Here is a 13,968-nt window from a genome sequence, read left to right on the forward strand (position 1 = left end):
AACATTTCACATTACCAATGGCTTTTCTTGCACTTACTTTAACCTGCGATCTTGAAATGTTAATACTTAAATATGGCACTTACACAAATATATACCCAAAATTTCATTACTTTACATTAATTATATCTTTGTGTTAGGATTTTTTTCCTCCACTGCATACAGACATACAGAATACTCGTATTTAAGGATGTTTTCACAAGAATAAGACATGGTCATCCATGGCCTCGCTGAAGGATCTATTCCAACTTTTGACCGAAACGACTTAGGATAACCTTGTAAAATGTAAAGCCCCTATTACACGATGCGCCTAATCCGTACACCTATGCAGCAGTGCCCCAAGCGGGCATATCTGTAACTACGAATTGGTTCACGTAAGCCTACACTATGTGATCAAAAGTATCCGGACATCCTCAAAAACATACGTTTTTCATATTAGGTGCATTGTGCTGCCACCTACTGCCAGGTACTCTATATCAGCGACCTCAGTAGTCATTAGACATCATGAGAGAGCTAAATGGGGTGCTCCGCGGAACTCACAGACTTCAAACGTGGTCAGATGATTGGGTATCACTTGCGTCGTATGTCTGTATGCAAGATTTCCACACTCCTAAACATCCCTAGGTCCAATGATTCCAATTTGATAATGAAGTGTAAATGTGAAGGGACATGTACAGCACAAAAGCGTACAGGCCGATCTCATCTGTTGACTGACAGAGATTGCCGACAGTTGAAGAGGGTCATAATGTGTAATAGGCAAACATCTATCCAGACCATCACACAGAAATTCCAAACTGCATCAGGATCCACTGCAAGTACTATGACAATTAGGCAGGAGGTGAGAAAACTTGGATTTCATGGTCAAGTAGCTGCTCATAAGCCACACATCACACCGGTATAAGCCACACATCACACCGGTAAATGCCGAACAACGCCACGATTGGTGTAAGGAGCGTAAACATTGGATGATTAACAGTGGAAAAATGTTGTGTGGAGTGACGCATCACGGAACACAATGTTGCGATTCGATGGCAGGGTGTACGTATGGTGAATGCCCAGTGAACGTTATCTACCAGCGTGTGTAGTGCCCACAGCAAAATTTGGAGGCAGTGGTATTATGGTGTCTTTGCATTTTTCATGGAAGGAGCTTGCACCCCTTGTTATTTTGTGTGGCACTATCACAGCACATGCCTACATTGATGTTTTAAGCACCTTCTTGCTTCCTACAGTTGAAGAGTAATTTGGGGATGGCGACTGAACTCTTTCAACACAATCGAGCACCTGCCTATAATACACGGCCTGTGGCGGAGTGGTTACACGACAATAAAATCCCTGTAATGGACTGGCCTGCACAGAGTTCTGACCTGAATCCTACAGAACCCCAATGGGACGTTTAGGAATGGCGACTTCGTGCCAGGCCTCACCGACTGACATCGATACCTCTCCTCAGTGCAGCACTCCATGAAGAATGGGCTGCCATTCCCCAAGAAACATTCCAGTGCCTGACTGAACGTATGCATGCGGGAGAGGAAGCTGTCATTGAGGCTAAGGGTGGGCGAACACCATACTGAATTCCAGCATTACCGATGGAGAGCACCATGAACTTTTACGTCATTTTCAGCCAGGTGTCCGGATACTTTTGATCACATAGTGTATTACACCATCCACATGGGATATACCTGGAGCACATGTGCATTAGGTGATAATAATGCACAAAACGCAAACAGAACAGTCTGATATTTCGTAAAGTCATTCATTCTTCCACGCAAAACACAAGGGGCGGCATGTGACATATTGGAACATCATTCATCAAAATATTTATGGGAGCTCAATGTTCCTATTTAATAAGAAATAGTTTTTATCACTATTCATTAAGTGAGTGTTATTCTCTTTTGTAGGTTTCTACTGTTCTGAACTACAGACTCAACAGTTAGTTTTGTATTACGACACTTGGTTAAACAGGTAACAGTACATATAAATTTACGTTTATACACCAGTTTGCACATGGAGGACCCACTTGTTTTTGTAGCTATTGTTCTGGCAGTGGCAGTAAATCATCTTATTAGGGCACGACAACAATGGAAACAAAAAGTCAGACGTTGTTGAGTTCGACTCTGGCTGAAAAGAAGGAATGAAGGTAGGGTATTATACTCACTACTTATGAAAGAACTGATACCCAAAGGTCCACTAGAATTTCGGAACTTCGTGAGGATGGACATGGCCTGTTTCTATAAGCTGCTATTTATGATAGAAGACGGATTTAGCAAGTGTGACACAGTCATGAAGGAGGCTATCTCATATTCTCGAAAGAAAGAATCAAATCAAATGTTTATACGTTTTGTGATCACACCAGCCTAGATCACTGATAAAATACTGGTAAATGCCCTGTTATGTTGCAGGCTGGTTGTAACATTACGTTCCCTGATGAATGGGGAATCTTTTAAGAGTCTGGGTTTTAGCCACAGAATAGCACAGCCCACCGTTTCAAAAGTTGTTGTGGATGTATGCACTGCAATTTGCAGCACTTGAAAGGACCAATACTTAAAGGTGTACAAGTTTTGAATATACGGTATATAAGGGCTACTCAGAGTTTTTTCAGTCCTCGTCTATTGTACTGGGCAAAACTGCACGGACTTTGTTGCCTATCATTATCTGTTTTTCTTTTCTGGCATGCTGAAATAAACAAGAGATGCAATCAAACTAAATATGAACTTTCATAAGTTAAGGCATTACAGTATGAATCAAAAATCACCGTGTGGCATTATATGCATATTACTCAGAAAGAAATTATTGCTGACCAATCGTATTATGATACAGCGAGCCACATGTACGCCTTTCCTCGCTGTATGCCTGAATTAAGATGCTTAATGCCTCTTTGCTCCATTTTATTTCTAGAACATGAAGTAATCAATAGAAATAATGCTTTCACAAACAGTATACTGGTAAAAAAAGTTTCTTCTCTGCATTTCTGAAAAACCTACTTACTGGGGAAAAAAAAACAGTGCAGGAAACACCAACATGAAAATTTGAAATAAGCTACTCGCCACCAAGCAGTAAGCAAATAACAAGCAGAAAACACTGCAGCAGCCCCTTCTGCAAAAGTGTGCATTATTGCTGCCTAGTGGGCATGTGTGGATTGACAGCAGTTTAGGACTGCTCTCTATCCTGGCGCGCAGATAATGTGTCTGCTGATTTTCGTAGTTTCACCCGTTCTACCACTAGATGGCTGTCGTGCCAGACCATCGTGTAATACTCGCTTAAATCAGGATGGCCAGATAGAGCAAACCCTATCCTTGTGAATATGAGATCAGTGTCTTAACAACTGCACTGCCTCATTCTGTTGGGCCTACAACAGAACGTTCCTTTGTTCACACTCAACTTGCCCTACAACAGAATGTTCCTTTGCTCACACTCAACTTGCATAAAATAATCTGTTATTTATATATGTAAAGCACAGCGTATTTGTGTATGTACAGGACCTCCTCCCAAACCCCTAGATTGATTTCAACTAAATTTGGCATGGAAACAACAGGCCTCATGAGTATCAGCACTGTGGGGTTTATAACCTCCTAGCTCTCACAGTTGTGGAGATATGGGCAAAAAAGTGTTTTTTTTCCAAATCATGGTGTACAGACTGCCCTATATGACAGGCATGTTCTGTGGGAACACTATTGGCCTGCCAAATCAACCTGCTTTCAGGGCAGCCTACATGTTAGGAGCAAGGAACGGTTTTTCTTGCCGATGAGTAGGCCGCCCTGCATGACACATGTGTTGTGTTGGAGTAGTACTGACCTGCTTTATTGAGCTGTAGGAGTTAGACATGTCAATGAGGATGGCTGCAGAGAGGTTGAAATGGATAAGGGGTGGGGGAATGAACAGAGTGAGAAGGAAATGGATAGAGGGAGGGGAGGGACGTGAAGATGCATCAGGCAGGTTGAAGGTAGGCAGTTAGAAAAGGAAGAGAGGGAGGTGGAGATGGAAAGAGAAAAGGGAAGAGAATATAGTCAGAGGGAGTGGAGAGGAAGATACGATCTGAGGGAGGGGGGCAAGACATGGTCACAGATGAAATGGATGGATGAAATGAACAAAGAGAGAAGGAGAGGAGGAAATGATGCAACAGAGAGAGTGGAGAGGAGGAGATAAACAGACAGAGGTGGAAGGATAAGGTGAACAGAGGAAGAAAGAGATGGACACAGAGATGGTAAGGAGGAGCTGTGTTCAATGCATGTGTCAAATGCATGTGCAGGCAAAACTGTGGGGAAAGGCTAGTTTTTAATATAAAATCAGACGATGGAAAATCGGAGGTGAAATAATAAAAATATGAAATGGATAGATTGCTACTCACCACACAAAGTTGATATTGAGTGGCAGAGAGGCACACTGAAAAAATACTTGAAGATATTATCAGCTATCAGACTATGTCCGTCATCAGATGCAGACAAAACACACACACACACACACACACACACACACACACACACACACACACACAGAGAGAGAGAGAGAGAGAGAGAGAGAGAGAGAGAGAGAGAGACTGTCATTTTTGCACTGTTTCTTCGCAACTTCCTACACTATCATTGCACAAACTGTGGACAACTGCTGGTGGCTCTAGGACCACAAACATACTACCATGCAGCATGCATATTTCCACATCCTGCCTTCAGAATAGTGAATTCTATCTCTATTTCCAATAACGATGATATTGAATGCATCTAAAATCTTGCTGTCAAAAGGTACTGAACACTGTTCAAGGAAATCAATAATTTCATCCAATATTTGCCATTAAAAATGGACAATGTTTGTACAATTATTACCTTGGTATTTAAAAAATATTATTGCCTGGGGTAGGCAAAACAAGATATCAGAGCTTGGAGGTTCATAATCTTTTTAGCAGCTAGGTATGAGTTCAACCTTACTAACACAGGGATTCTCGATTGGATGGGACAACAAATTAACAACATGCCAGGTATCACCCAAAAACCACTGGAATTTAAATTGCCCCACAAAACATGTCTAAGCTAAACAGAATCATAATCCAACATGGCAGACAGGTGTATCTTTTTACACAAATTGGCTAATTAATAACCACCACTTTGTGAATGTGAAGAGCCACAAACAATCAGAAACATCACAGAAGCATGCTCCACAAGATCATACAATGATAGACCAGAAGACTTCTTGCTAGTGACTCCAAACTTGACATATTATGTAAATATTCTAGATGTTTGTATGGTTTTATGATATATGTATTAATGTTCTACATCGCATGTATTATTTTGAAAGTTCCAAAATGCTATGTGAGAAATAAGTAAATTCCATGATATTATTATGATTTCAGTAAAGAAAATTAGCACTTCAATTACATATCAGCTGAGGTGCAACGATTCTTCAAATTTCAGAGTCAGAACGACAATCAATAGACTGTCAATAAGAAATAATGCTGAAACTTGCATTTATAGTTGCCACCACATACATGCTAAATACTACTGTGACTGCAATCTGTCAGTATGTACTGTTGACTGGCATATGTATATTTCTAGCACTCACATGACATTTGTCTTTGCTGGAAATTTTATTTTATGATTTTTATCATAATGAAAGTGGCCATGGCGGTCTACCAGGTAGATAACTTGACTCCGACTTTAGATGTCCCAACTTCAATCACAGATAGGACTGGGATCTGTTTTTCAACAATGCCTGGCTAACAATGATTCTTTTTTCTTTTCTTCACTTAATTTCACCATGTATGGAGCCAATGTATATAGCATCTCACTTCAGTAATGCACAGGTTTTGCCAATATACCATTACCTGGAATGGCATGGGATCCCATAAACATCTAGCTATCTTACACCTATAGTGACCTAAACATAGCTACATAGAGCATGTGTACATGTCAAAGGGTGAAAATTTATCCCTTTAATTTTTAAGGATCCTCTCAGTCTTGGATGAAACACTAGTGACACAGAGCTACATGGTCAATCTCTTTAAACCATTTTTGAAAATATAAGTAACTGGACAGGTAAAAAAAATCTATTCACCAAGCAGTGACAGGAGAACATGCTTATAACAGCTATTACAGTTTGCTAGCTTTTGGGCTCCTTCTTCTGGCAGGAGAGTTGACAGGAAAGTAAGAGGGGTGAAGGAAATGGACTGGTGAGATGTAGGGAAAGGGGTAGAGTTTGAAAAAGTTGCCCAGAGTTCCGGTCAGGAGAGTGTTACCAGACGGGAAGAGAAGGAAACTATTTATTTATTCTGGCTGCTCTTTCTCTCCTACAGGCACTATCAAAAACATACACTGAATCTTTTGTTCAAGAGTGCCTATTCTGCTGAAAAATGGTCTGTGGTGACTGAACTCCCTTTCAAATGATCTAAATGTAAGATAGCTCTTGTTTTATGTAAAGGTATCCTCAGTAACATGCTGAGCTGAGATGACATGTTACATGAAGATAGTGATTGAGGTGACCAAACTACTGGCAAACACTATGGGCCAAGATTCTATATTCTTTTTTACATGACAGTACATTCAGGGAGAGTATTTCCATATTTTTATTCACATCACGATGAACTGAATCTTGTAATTCGTAGCATTAAAACAATGTAAAAATACATGCCCAAGAAGCAATTTTTGAATGTTTATCTATGTTTCACTATGACAATTAGCATGCATCTGTGGTGTATCAACTGTCACCTCAAAATGATGAGCAGATACTTCACCCAAATACTGTGGAGTTTCAGCAACACCATCTTATGCACTGCTTAGTAGCCTCAGCAAAATTTATTATGGCAGGAATGCCTGAATCAGCATATTTTAAACCTACTACTCGTTAGGTTAAATAAACAGCATGTGCATATCTTAAAGTGCTGTCATACTTAAGTTGATGAGTAACAACATCTTTTTCTTTTTTTTTTTTCTTTTTTTTGTAGGTTTATATAATTTTCACTTTTCGTGCAATTTTGTATTGACAGATAAAATATTTGTAGCACATCTAATTAAATGTCTGAAGCAACAAAAAAAAACATATATAGCCCTCTCTGAGTGTTGATGAGACTCACCCCTTGAAAAAGGATCATGGAAACCAAGCCACATGCAGCGAAATGTAGGACTAGATGCTCCTAATACCAGATCCCTCAGGAAGTGTGAGATATAGGAGGAAACATCTGCCACATTTATTACTAATGTTTCCAAAGCTGGAAAACTGAAGTTGTATGGCCTGTAAACAGGGGAAAGTTGGTTGCCTTCACTGCCATAGGACAATATCTGAAAGTAAAATAATCATTCAATACAAGGGACAAAAACAGAAAAATTCGGATGGATAGAGAGCTATAGTATTTGTTCCATAGATCTACGTTGATTTTTATTATCAAGGATGTAGAACATGGCATAAAAACAAAAAATACAATAAAACAATAGAAAGTCAATGATGGAACAACAACAATGTTATGAAAAGGATAGACTGCTGCTCAACACATTGAGAAGGCACTGAGTTGCAGACAGGCACAATGTGAAAAGACTACTAAACATTTACGTTTCCGCACTGAAGGCCTTCTTTGGAAATGGCATTGCGCACAAACAAAACATGCACATATGAACGCACACACAAGCACAACTCACACATACATAGCCATTGTCTATGGCTGCTGAGGACAAACTGCGAACTGCATCTGATTCTAACGTCAGCAGTAATCTGAAATAGATGGTGGGGTAAGTAGGAGACGTGGTTCAGGGAGGGGGAGGGGCTGCAGGGTAAGGGTATGGGACGGTGAAGTGCTACTTGTAGGAGTGTACCAGGATGTGGTGGGGACAAGACAGGGCTACTGTTGCAGAGTTGGGCTAATGTGCGAGGGGGATACAGAAAAGGGAGAAAGGGAAAGGACTAGCTGGTGCTTTTTCGGCTCCCACTACCCCCCCCCCCCCCCCCCCCCTCAAGCACAGCAGCCTGTCTCTGCAAACAATAGCCCTATCCTGTCCCCAATACATCCCACATGCTGCAAAAACCTTCCCCTACCACTATCCTGCTATTCCTCCCCCTCCTTGCCTCCCTCTCACCCTCACCTCCAATTGATGCTCATGTCAGACACAGATGCAGCCTGTAGTCTGGCCACAGCAGCTGGTGACAGTAGTTGTGCCTGTGTGAATGTGTATTTCCAGAGAAGACATTTTGGCCACAAGCTTAAATGTTCAGTAGTCTTTTCACTGCAAATGTCTGCAGCTCATTATCTTCTCTATGTGGTGAGTAGCAATCTATCCATAATATTGTTACAAGTTCATGATATATATTATCTAGCTCTTCACTTACATCGCTACACTGCAAGCCACCATACGGTGTGCGGCAAATGGTACCATGTATCACTATTTGCCATTTCCTGTCCTGTTCCACTCTCAAGTAGGGCAATGGAAAAATGATTGTCTGTATCCTTCAGTATGAGCTCTAATTTCTCATATCTTATCGCTGTGGTCCTTACATGCAATGCACATTGGCAGCAGGAGAATCATTCAGCAGTCAGCTTCAAATGCAAGTTCTCTAACTTTTTTCAATAGTGTTTCTCAAAAAGAACATTGCCATCCCTCCAGGGATTCCAATTTTAGTTCCCAAGGCATCTCTGAAACACTTATGTGTTGTTAGAACCTACCAGTAACAAATCTAGCAGCCGACCTCTGAATTGCTTCAGTACCTTCCTTCAGTCCGATCTGGCACAGGTTCGAAACACATTAGCAGAACTCAAGAATAGGTCACACCAGTGTTCTATATGCAGTCTCCTTTAAGGGTGAATCACACTTTCCTAAAATTCTCCCAATAACCCGAACTCGACCATTTTCCTTCCCTACCACAGTTCTCACATGGTCGCTCCATCTCATATTGGCTTGAAGTGACTGCTGTGAAATGGATCTGTGGTTTTGGTCTGCATTTTGTTGTGCAGTTTTTCTATTAATGTGTGTTTATATCCATTATAATGAGCAACTGTTTTAATTATATTGATTTCATTTTGTTGGTCTGTGTCACTCATTGGTACTTTTTTAATTCGGTGTAGCATCGTTCTGAAATATGCCATTTTTTGTTGGCGGGGGTGGCAAGGTGAGTTGTCAACACTGACATCTGTGGTGGTAGTTTTTCTGTAAATACTAAATTGATGTTTATTGTTACTATTGCAAATTTTCAGGTCAAGAAAGTTAATGCTTTTATTAGCTTCATGTTCAACTGTGAATTTAATATTTTTGTGCATTTTGCTTAGATCTGCTGCTAATGTATCTATTTCATTGCTTGTACCATCAAAAAGCAAGATTGTATCATCAACATATCTTCTGTAGTAGATTATTTTGTTTGAGATGTGCTAGTTGGTTGAAAAGAACTTTTGTTCTATATGGTTGATGTAAATGTCAGCCAATATCCCAGCTAAGCTACTTCCCATTGCCAAACCATCATGTTGTTGGTACAGTTTGTTGTTGAAGCTAAAGTAATTATGCTCTAGAATAAGTGAAAGTATTTCTATGAGTTCACAGATCTCTGCAACACTAATTTTCTTATATTTAAGCATATTGTTTCTTATAATGTTAATAGTCTCTTTCACAGGGATGTTCGTGTACAGGTTGACTACATCTAGTGATGCAAATTTAGCTGTTGGTGGGATGTCGATGTCTTTAATTAAGCTTATGAGTTCATGTTTGTGTTATGTATGGTGTAGTTATTTTCAAATGTATAATATTTGGTAATGAGGTCTTTTAATTTTCGACTTATGAAGCATGCAGGGCTGTTTCTCGAGTTAACAATCGGGCGAATGAGACAATTTTCTTTATGAACCTTTCGCTGTGCACGCAGTTTTGGTGCTGAGGGATTCATTGCTATGCAGTTACGTATTTCATATTTGTTCAGTAAAAAGTTACAGTTTTGTAGTAGCTTCCGGAGTTTACTTTGGAATTTTACTGTAGGATCTGCCTTTATTTCAGTAATATTGTTGCTATGGAAAAATTGCAAGGTTTTATCTACATATTCTGTTTCATGCATTACGAATAATGAATTTCCTTTGTCAGCTTTTACTATGAGTGCTTTACTTTCAGACAGTTTGCTCTCAATATTTTTCATATCTTTAAGTTCAGTGTTTTTGTGGGTATTATTTGTTTGAAGTTGTTTCATTATCAGTTTATTTGTCTTGTGTGGAACTGCATTTTTCTCACATGTGTCTAGTTTTGTTGTGTCACAAGCAAGTTTTGTGCTGGCTATGATATTTTTAACAATGTGGTTATAGAGATTTGCTCCAATATTACGTTTCACACCTTTATTTAATAAAGTGAGTTCACTGCTGCTAAACTGGATGTCAGTTGTATTAATAACTCTATCAAAAAATTTGTGTTGGCTTAGTTGTTTGTTTTTATCAAACTCTGAACAACAAGAACTTTCTGGAACATGCACTACTTCATTCTGTTCTTTCAACCAGACAGGTTCAACTATTACACATTCAGGTAAGATTTTCGGGATGATGAGAGTCTGCTAACACTAGCAATGCTGAGGGTGGAATGTTGATCTGCACAGCTACGTCTTTTGTGCAACCTTAACACAGGAGAAAACAAATCTGCGCATGAGGTGGACAAATTTTATGCTACTTGATAAGGAATTCCCAAAGACACTGCAGTAACTAATTCTTGTTTGGAGAAACCAAATGCACATGTTAAGATCAAAAATATTTCCTAAGTTCGTTTCCCTGATGCCCAGGAATTCGATTTCTCTTACAATTCTTTTGCAGAGAACTTATTTTCTGAGCTGACTTGCTACAGGGATTTTGTGACCTCCACGGAAACAGGTGACTGCTCTCTTATTTGCAACTAAGGATACTGATCCTAACAACAGATAAGTATTCAATTTAAACAAAGAGGCTGAAGTACATTATCAGCTTTATAATTCTAAATGATTAATGGAAAATCTCATATAAAGATGTGAAACAAATACTAACAAAGAGATACAGGGGCTGGCCAGTACTTACCTCAGCTCAGTACAGCCGATAGATACACATAAAACAGAACCGAAAATTTACGTTCCTAGCTTTCGGAACAAATGTTCCTTCATCGGGGAGGAGAGAGGGGAAGGAAAGGGAAGAAGGGAAAGGAGATTCAGTTACTCACAACCCAGGTTATGAAGCAACGGGGAAAGGAAAATGGGAGAGTAGCAAGGATGGAGGCATGGTTGTCAGAGGGAAGCCAAAGATATTCTACTGTAAGTACTGTGCCAGCTTCAAACCAAAGAGGATACATACAGAAGTAAAGAGGTATATAGTATAAAGATAAACACAACTATGTAGGATGAAAAGGTGCGTGAATGGCTAAAGAGGAAAGGGAAAGAGGGAAAGACTGAAGAGTAAATGGGAGTGAGGTTGTTTAACGTAGGTTCAGTCCAGGGGGATGGCGGGATGAAAGGATGTGTTGGAGTGCAAGTTCCCATCTCCGCAGTTCAGAGGGACTGGTGTTGGGTGGGAGAAGCCAAATGGCACATACGGTGTAGCAGGTTCCTAGGTCCCTAGAATTATGCTGGAGGGCATGCTCCGCTACTGGGTATTGGGCATCTCCTAGGCGGACAGTTCGTCTGTGTCCGTTCATGCGCTCAGCCAGTTTAGTTGTTGTCATGCTGATGTAAAAGGCTGTGCAGTGCAGGCATGTCAGTTGATAAATGACATGTGTAGTTTCACACGTGGCCCTGCCTTGAATTGTGTACGTTTTACCAGTAGCGGGGCTGGAGTAGGTGGTTGTGGGGGGATGCATGGGGCAGGTTTTGCAGCGGGGTCGGTTACAGGGGTAGAAACCGCTGGATAGAGAAGGTAGTCTGGGAATATTGTAGGGTTTAACAAGGATGTTACGGAGGTTAGGGGGGTGACGAAAGGCAACTCTGGGTGGTGTGGGGAGAATTTTGTCAAGGGATGATCTCCTTTCAGGGGTTGACTTGAGAAAGTCATATCCCTGGCGGAGTAATTCGTTGATGTTTTCGAGGCCAGGATAATATTGGGTGACAAGGGGGATGCTTCTGTGTGGTCTGGGGGTAGGAACATTGTTGTTGGACGGGGAGGAATGTATTGCTCGGGAAATCTGTTTGTGGACAAGGTCTGCAGGATAGTTGCAGGAGAGGAAAGCACTGGTCAGGTTATTGGTGTAATTGTTGAGGGATTCGTCACTGGAGCAACAATTACACCAATAACCTGACCAGTGCTTTCCCCTCCCGCAACTATCCTGCAGACCTTGTCCACAAACAGATTTCCCGAGCAATACATTCCTCCCCGTCCAACAACAATGTTCCTACCCCCAGACCACACAGAAGCATCCCCCTTGTCACCCAATATTATCCTGGTCTCGAAAACATCAACAAATTACTCCGCCACGGATATGACTTTCTCAAGTCAACCCCTGAAATGAGATCATTCCTTGACAAAATTCTCCCCACACCACCCAGAGTTGCCTTTCGTCGCCCGCATCTCGTGGTCGTGCGGTAGCGTTCTCGCTTCCCACGCCCGGGTTCCCGGGTTCGATTCCCGGCGGGGTCAGGGATTTTCTCTGCCTCGTGATGGCTGGGTGTTGTGTGCTGTCCTTAGGTTAGTTAGGTTTAAGTAGTTCTAAGTTCTAGGGGACTGATGACCATAGATGTTAAGTCCCATAGTGCTCAGAGCCATTTGAACCATTTTTTTTGCCTTTCGTCACCCCCTAACCTCCGTAACATCCTTGTTCCCTACAATATTCCCAGACTACCTTCTCTATCCAGCGGTTTCTACCCCTGTAACCGACCCCGCTGCAAAACCTGCCCCATGCATCCCCCCACAACCACCTACTCCAGCCCCGCTACTGGTAAAACGTACACAATTCAAGGCAGGGCCACGTGTGAAACTACACATGTCATTTATCAACTGACATGCCTGCACTGCACAGCCTTTTACATCAGCATGACAACAACTAAACTGGCTGAGCGCATGAACGGACACAGACGAACTGTCCGCCTAGGAGATGCCCAATACCCAGTAGCGGAGCATGCCCTCCAGCATAATTCTAGGGACCTAGGAACCTGCTACACCGTATGTGCCATTTGGCTTCTCCCACCCAACACCAGTCCCTCTGAACTGCGGAGATGGGAACTTGCACTCCAACACATCCTTTCATCCCGCCATCCCCCTGGACTGAACCTACGTTAAACAACCTCACTCCCATTTACTCTTCAGTCTTTCCCTCTTTCCCTTTCCTCTTTAGCCATTCACGCATCTTTTCATCCTACATAGTTGTGTTTATCTTTATACTATATACCTCTTTACTTCTGTATGTATCCTCTTTGGTTTGAAGCTGGCACAGTGCTTACAGTAGAATATCTTTGGCTTCCCTCTGACAACCATGCCTCCATCCTTGCTACCCTCCCATTTTCCTTTCCCTGTTGCTTCATAACCTGGGTTGTGAGTAACTGAATCTCCTTTCCCTTCTTCCCTTTCCTTCCCCTCTCTCCTCCCCGATGAAGGAACATTTGTTCCGAAAGCTAGGAACGTAAATTTTCGGTTCTGTTTTATGTGTATCTATAGGCTGTACTGAGCTGAGGTAAGTACTGGCCAGCCCCTCTATCTCTTTGTCAGCTCTATAATTCATCACACTCTGACCTATTTGTCAGTCTATTAATACTTTAGTGGAAAGCCTGTAGCTCAGTTGCATCAGTTTCTGGCCCTTTCGTTACTTTGTCTTCCTAACTTGGCAAACACCTCTGCTGTGTTCCAGTAATTCAAATTGAAAACAAACTGCATCTTTCAATAAGCACTCTAATGTGGATGTTTGGAACAACACTACTTACTTTACGGAAATCATGCCATTTTCCTTTGGAAACTGAGGAACACTTGAGTCAGACAAATTCATTCTAAGGGCAGAAATGCCTTTCTGGCATGCTGATCATCAAGTAAGCTCTACGATCAGAGTGGCCTCGTAGTGCGAGGAAACTTTTATCTATTCAACTTATCTGCTTCCAGTA

General features: G+C 41.4%; 1 protein-coding gene across 1 annotated transcript in view; it reads right to left on the minus strand.

The window, feature by feature from the left end:
• The window catches only part of LOC126095029 (uncharacterized), a 183,881-nt gene that overhangs the window by 103,718 nt on the left and 66,195 nt on the right, over positions 1-13,968 (minus strand). Inside the window, exon 5 of the mRNA XM_049909690.1 lies at positions 7,052-7,256. Within this exon, the coding sequence (XP_049765647.1) occupies positions 7,052-7,256 (205 nt within the window). The remainder of the gene's footprint in view (positions 1-7,051; positions 7,257-13,968) is intronic.

The sequence above is a fragment of the Schistocerca cancellata genome, chromosome 8 (assembly GCF_023864275.1).
Source record: "Schistocerca cancellata isolate TAMUIC-IGC-003103 chromosome 8, iqSchCanc2.1, whole genome shotgun sequence".
Classification (NCBI taxonomy): Eukaryota; Metazoa; Arthropoda; class Insecta; order Orthoptera; family Acrididae; genus Schistocerca; species Schistocerca cancellata.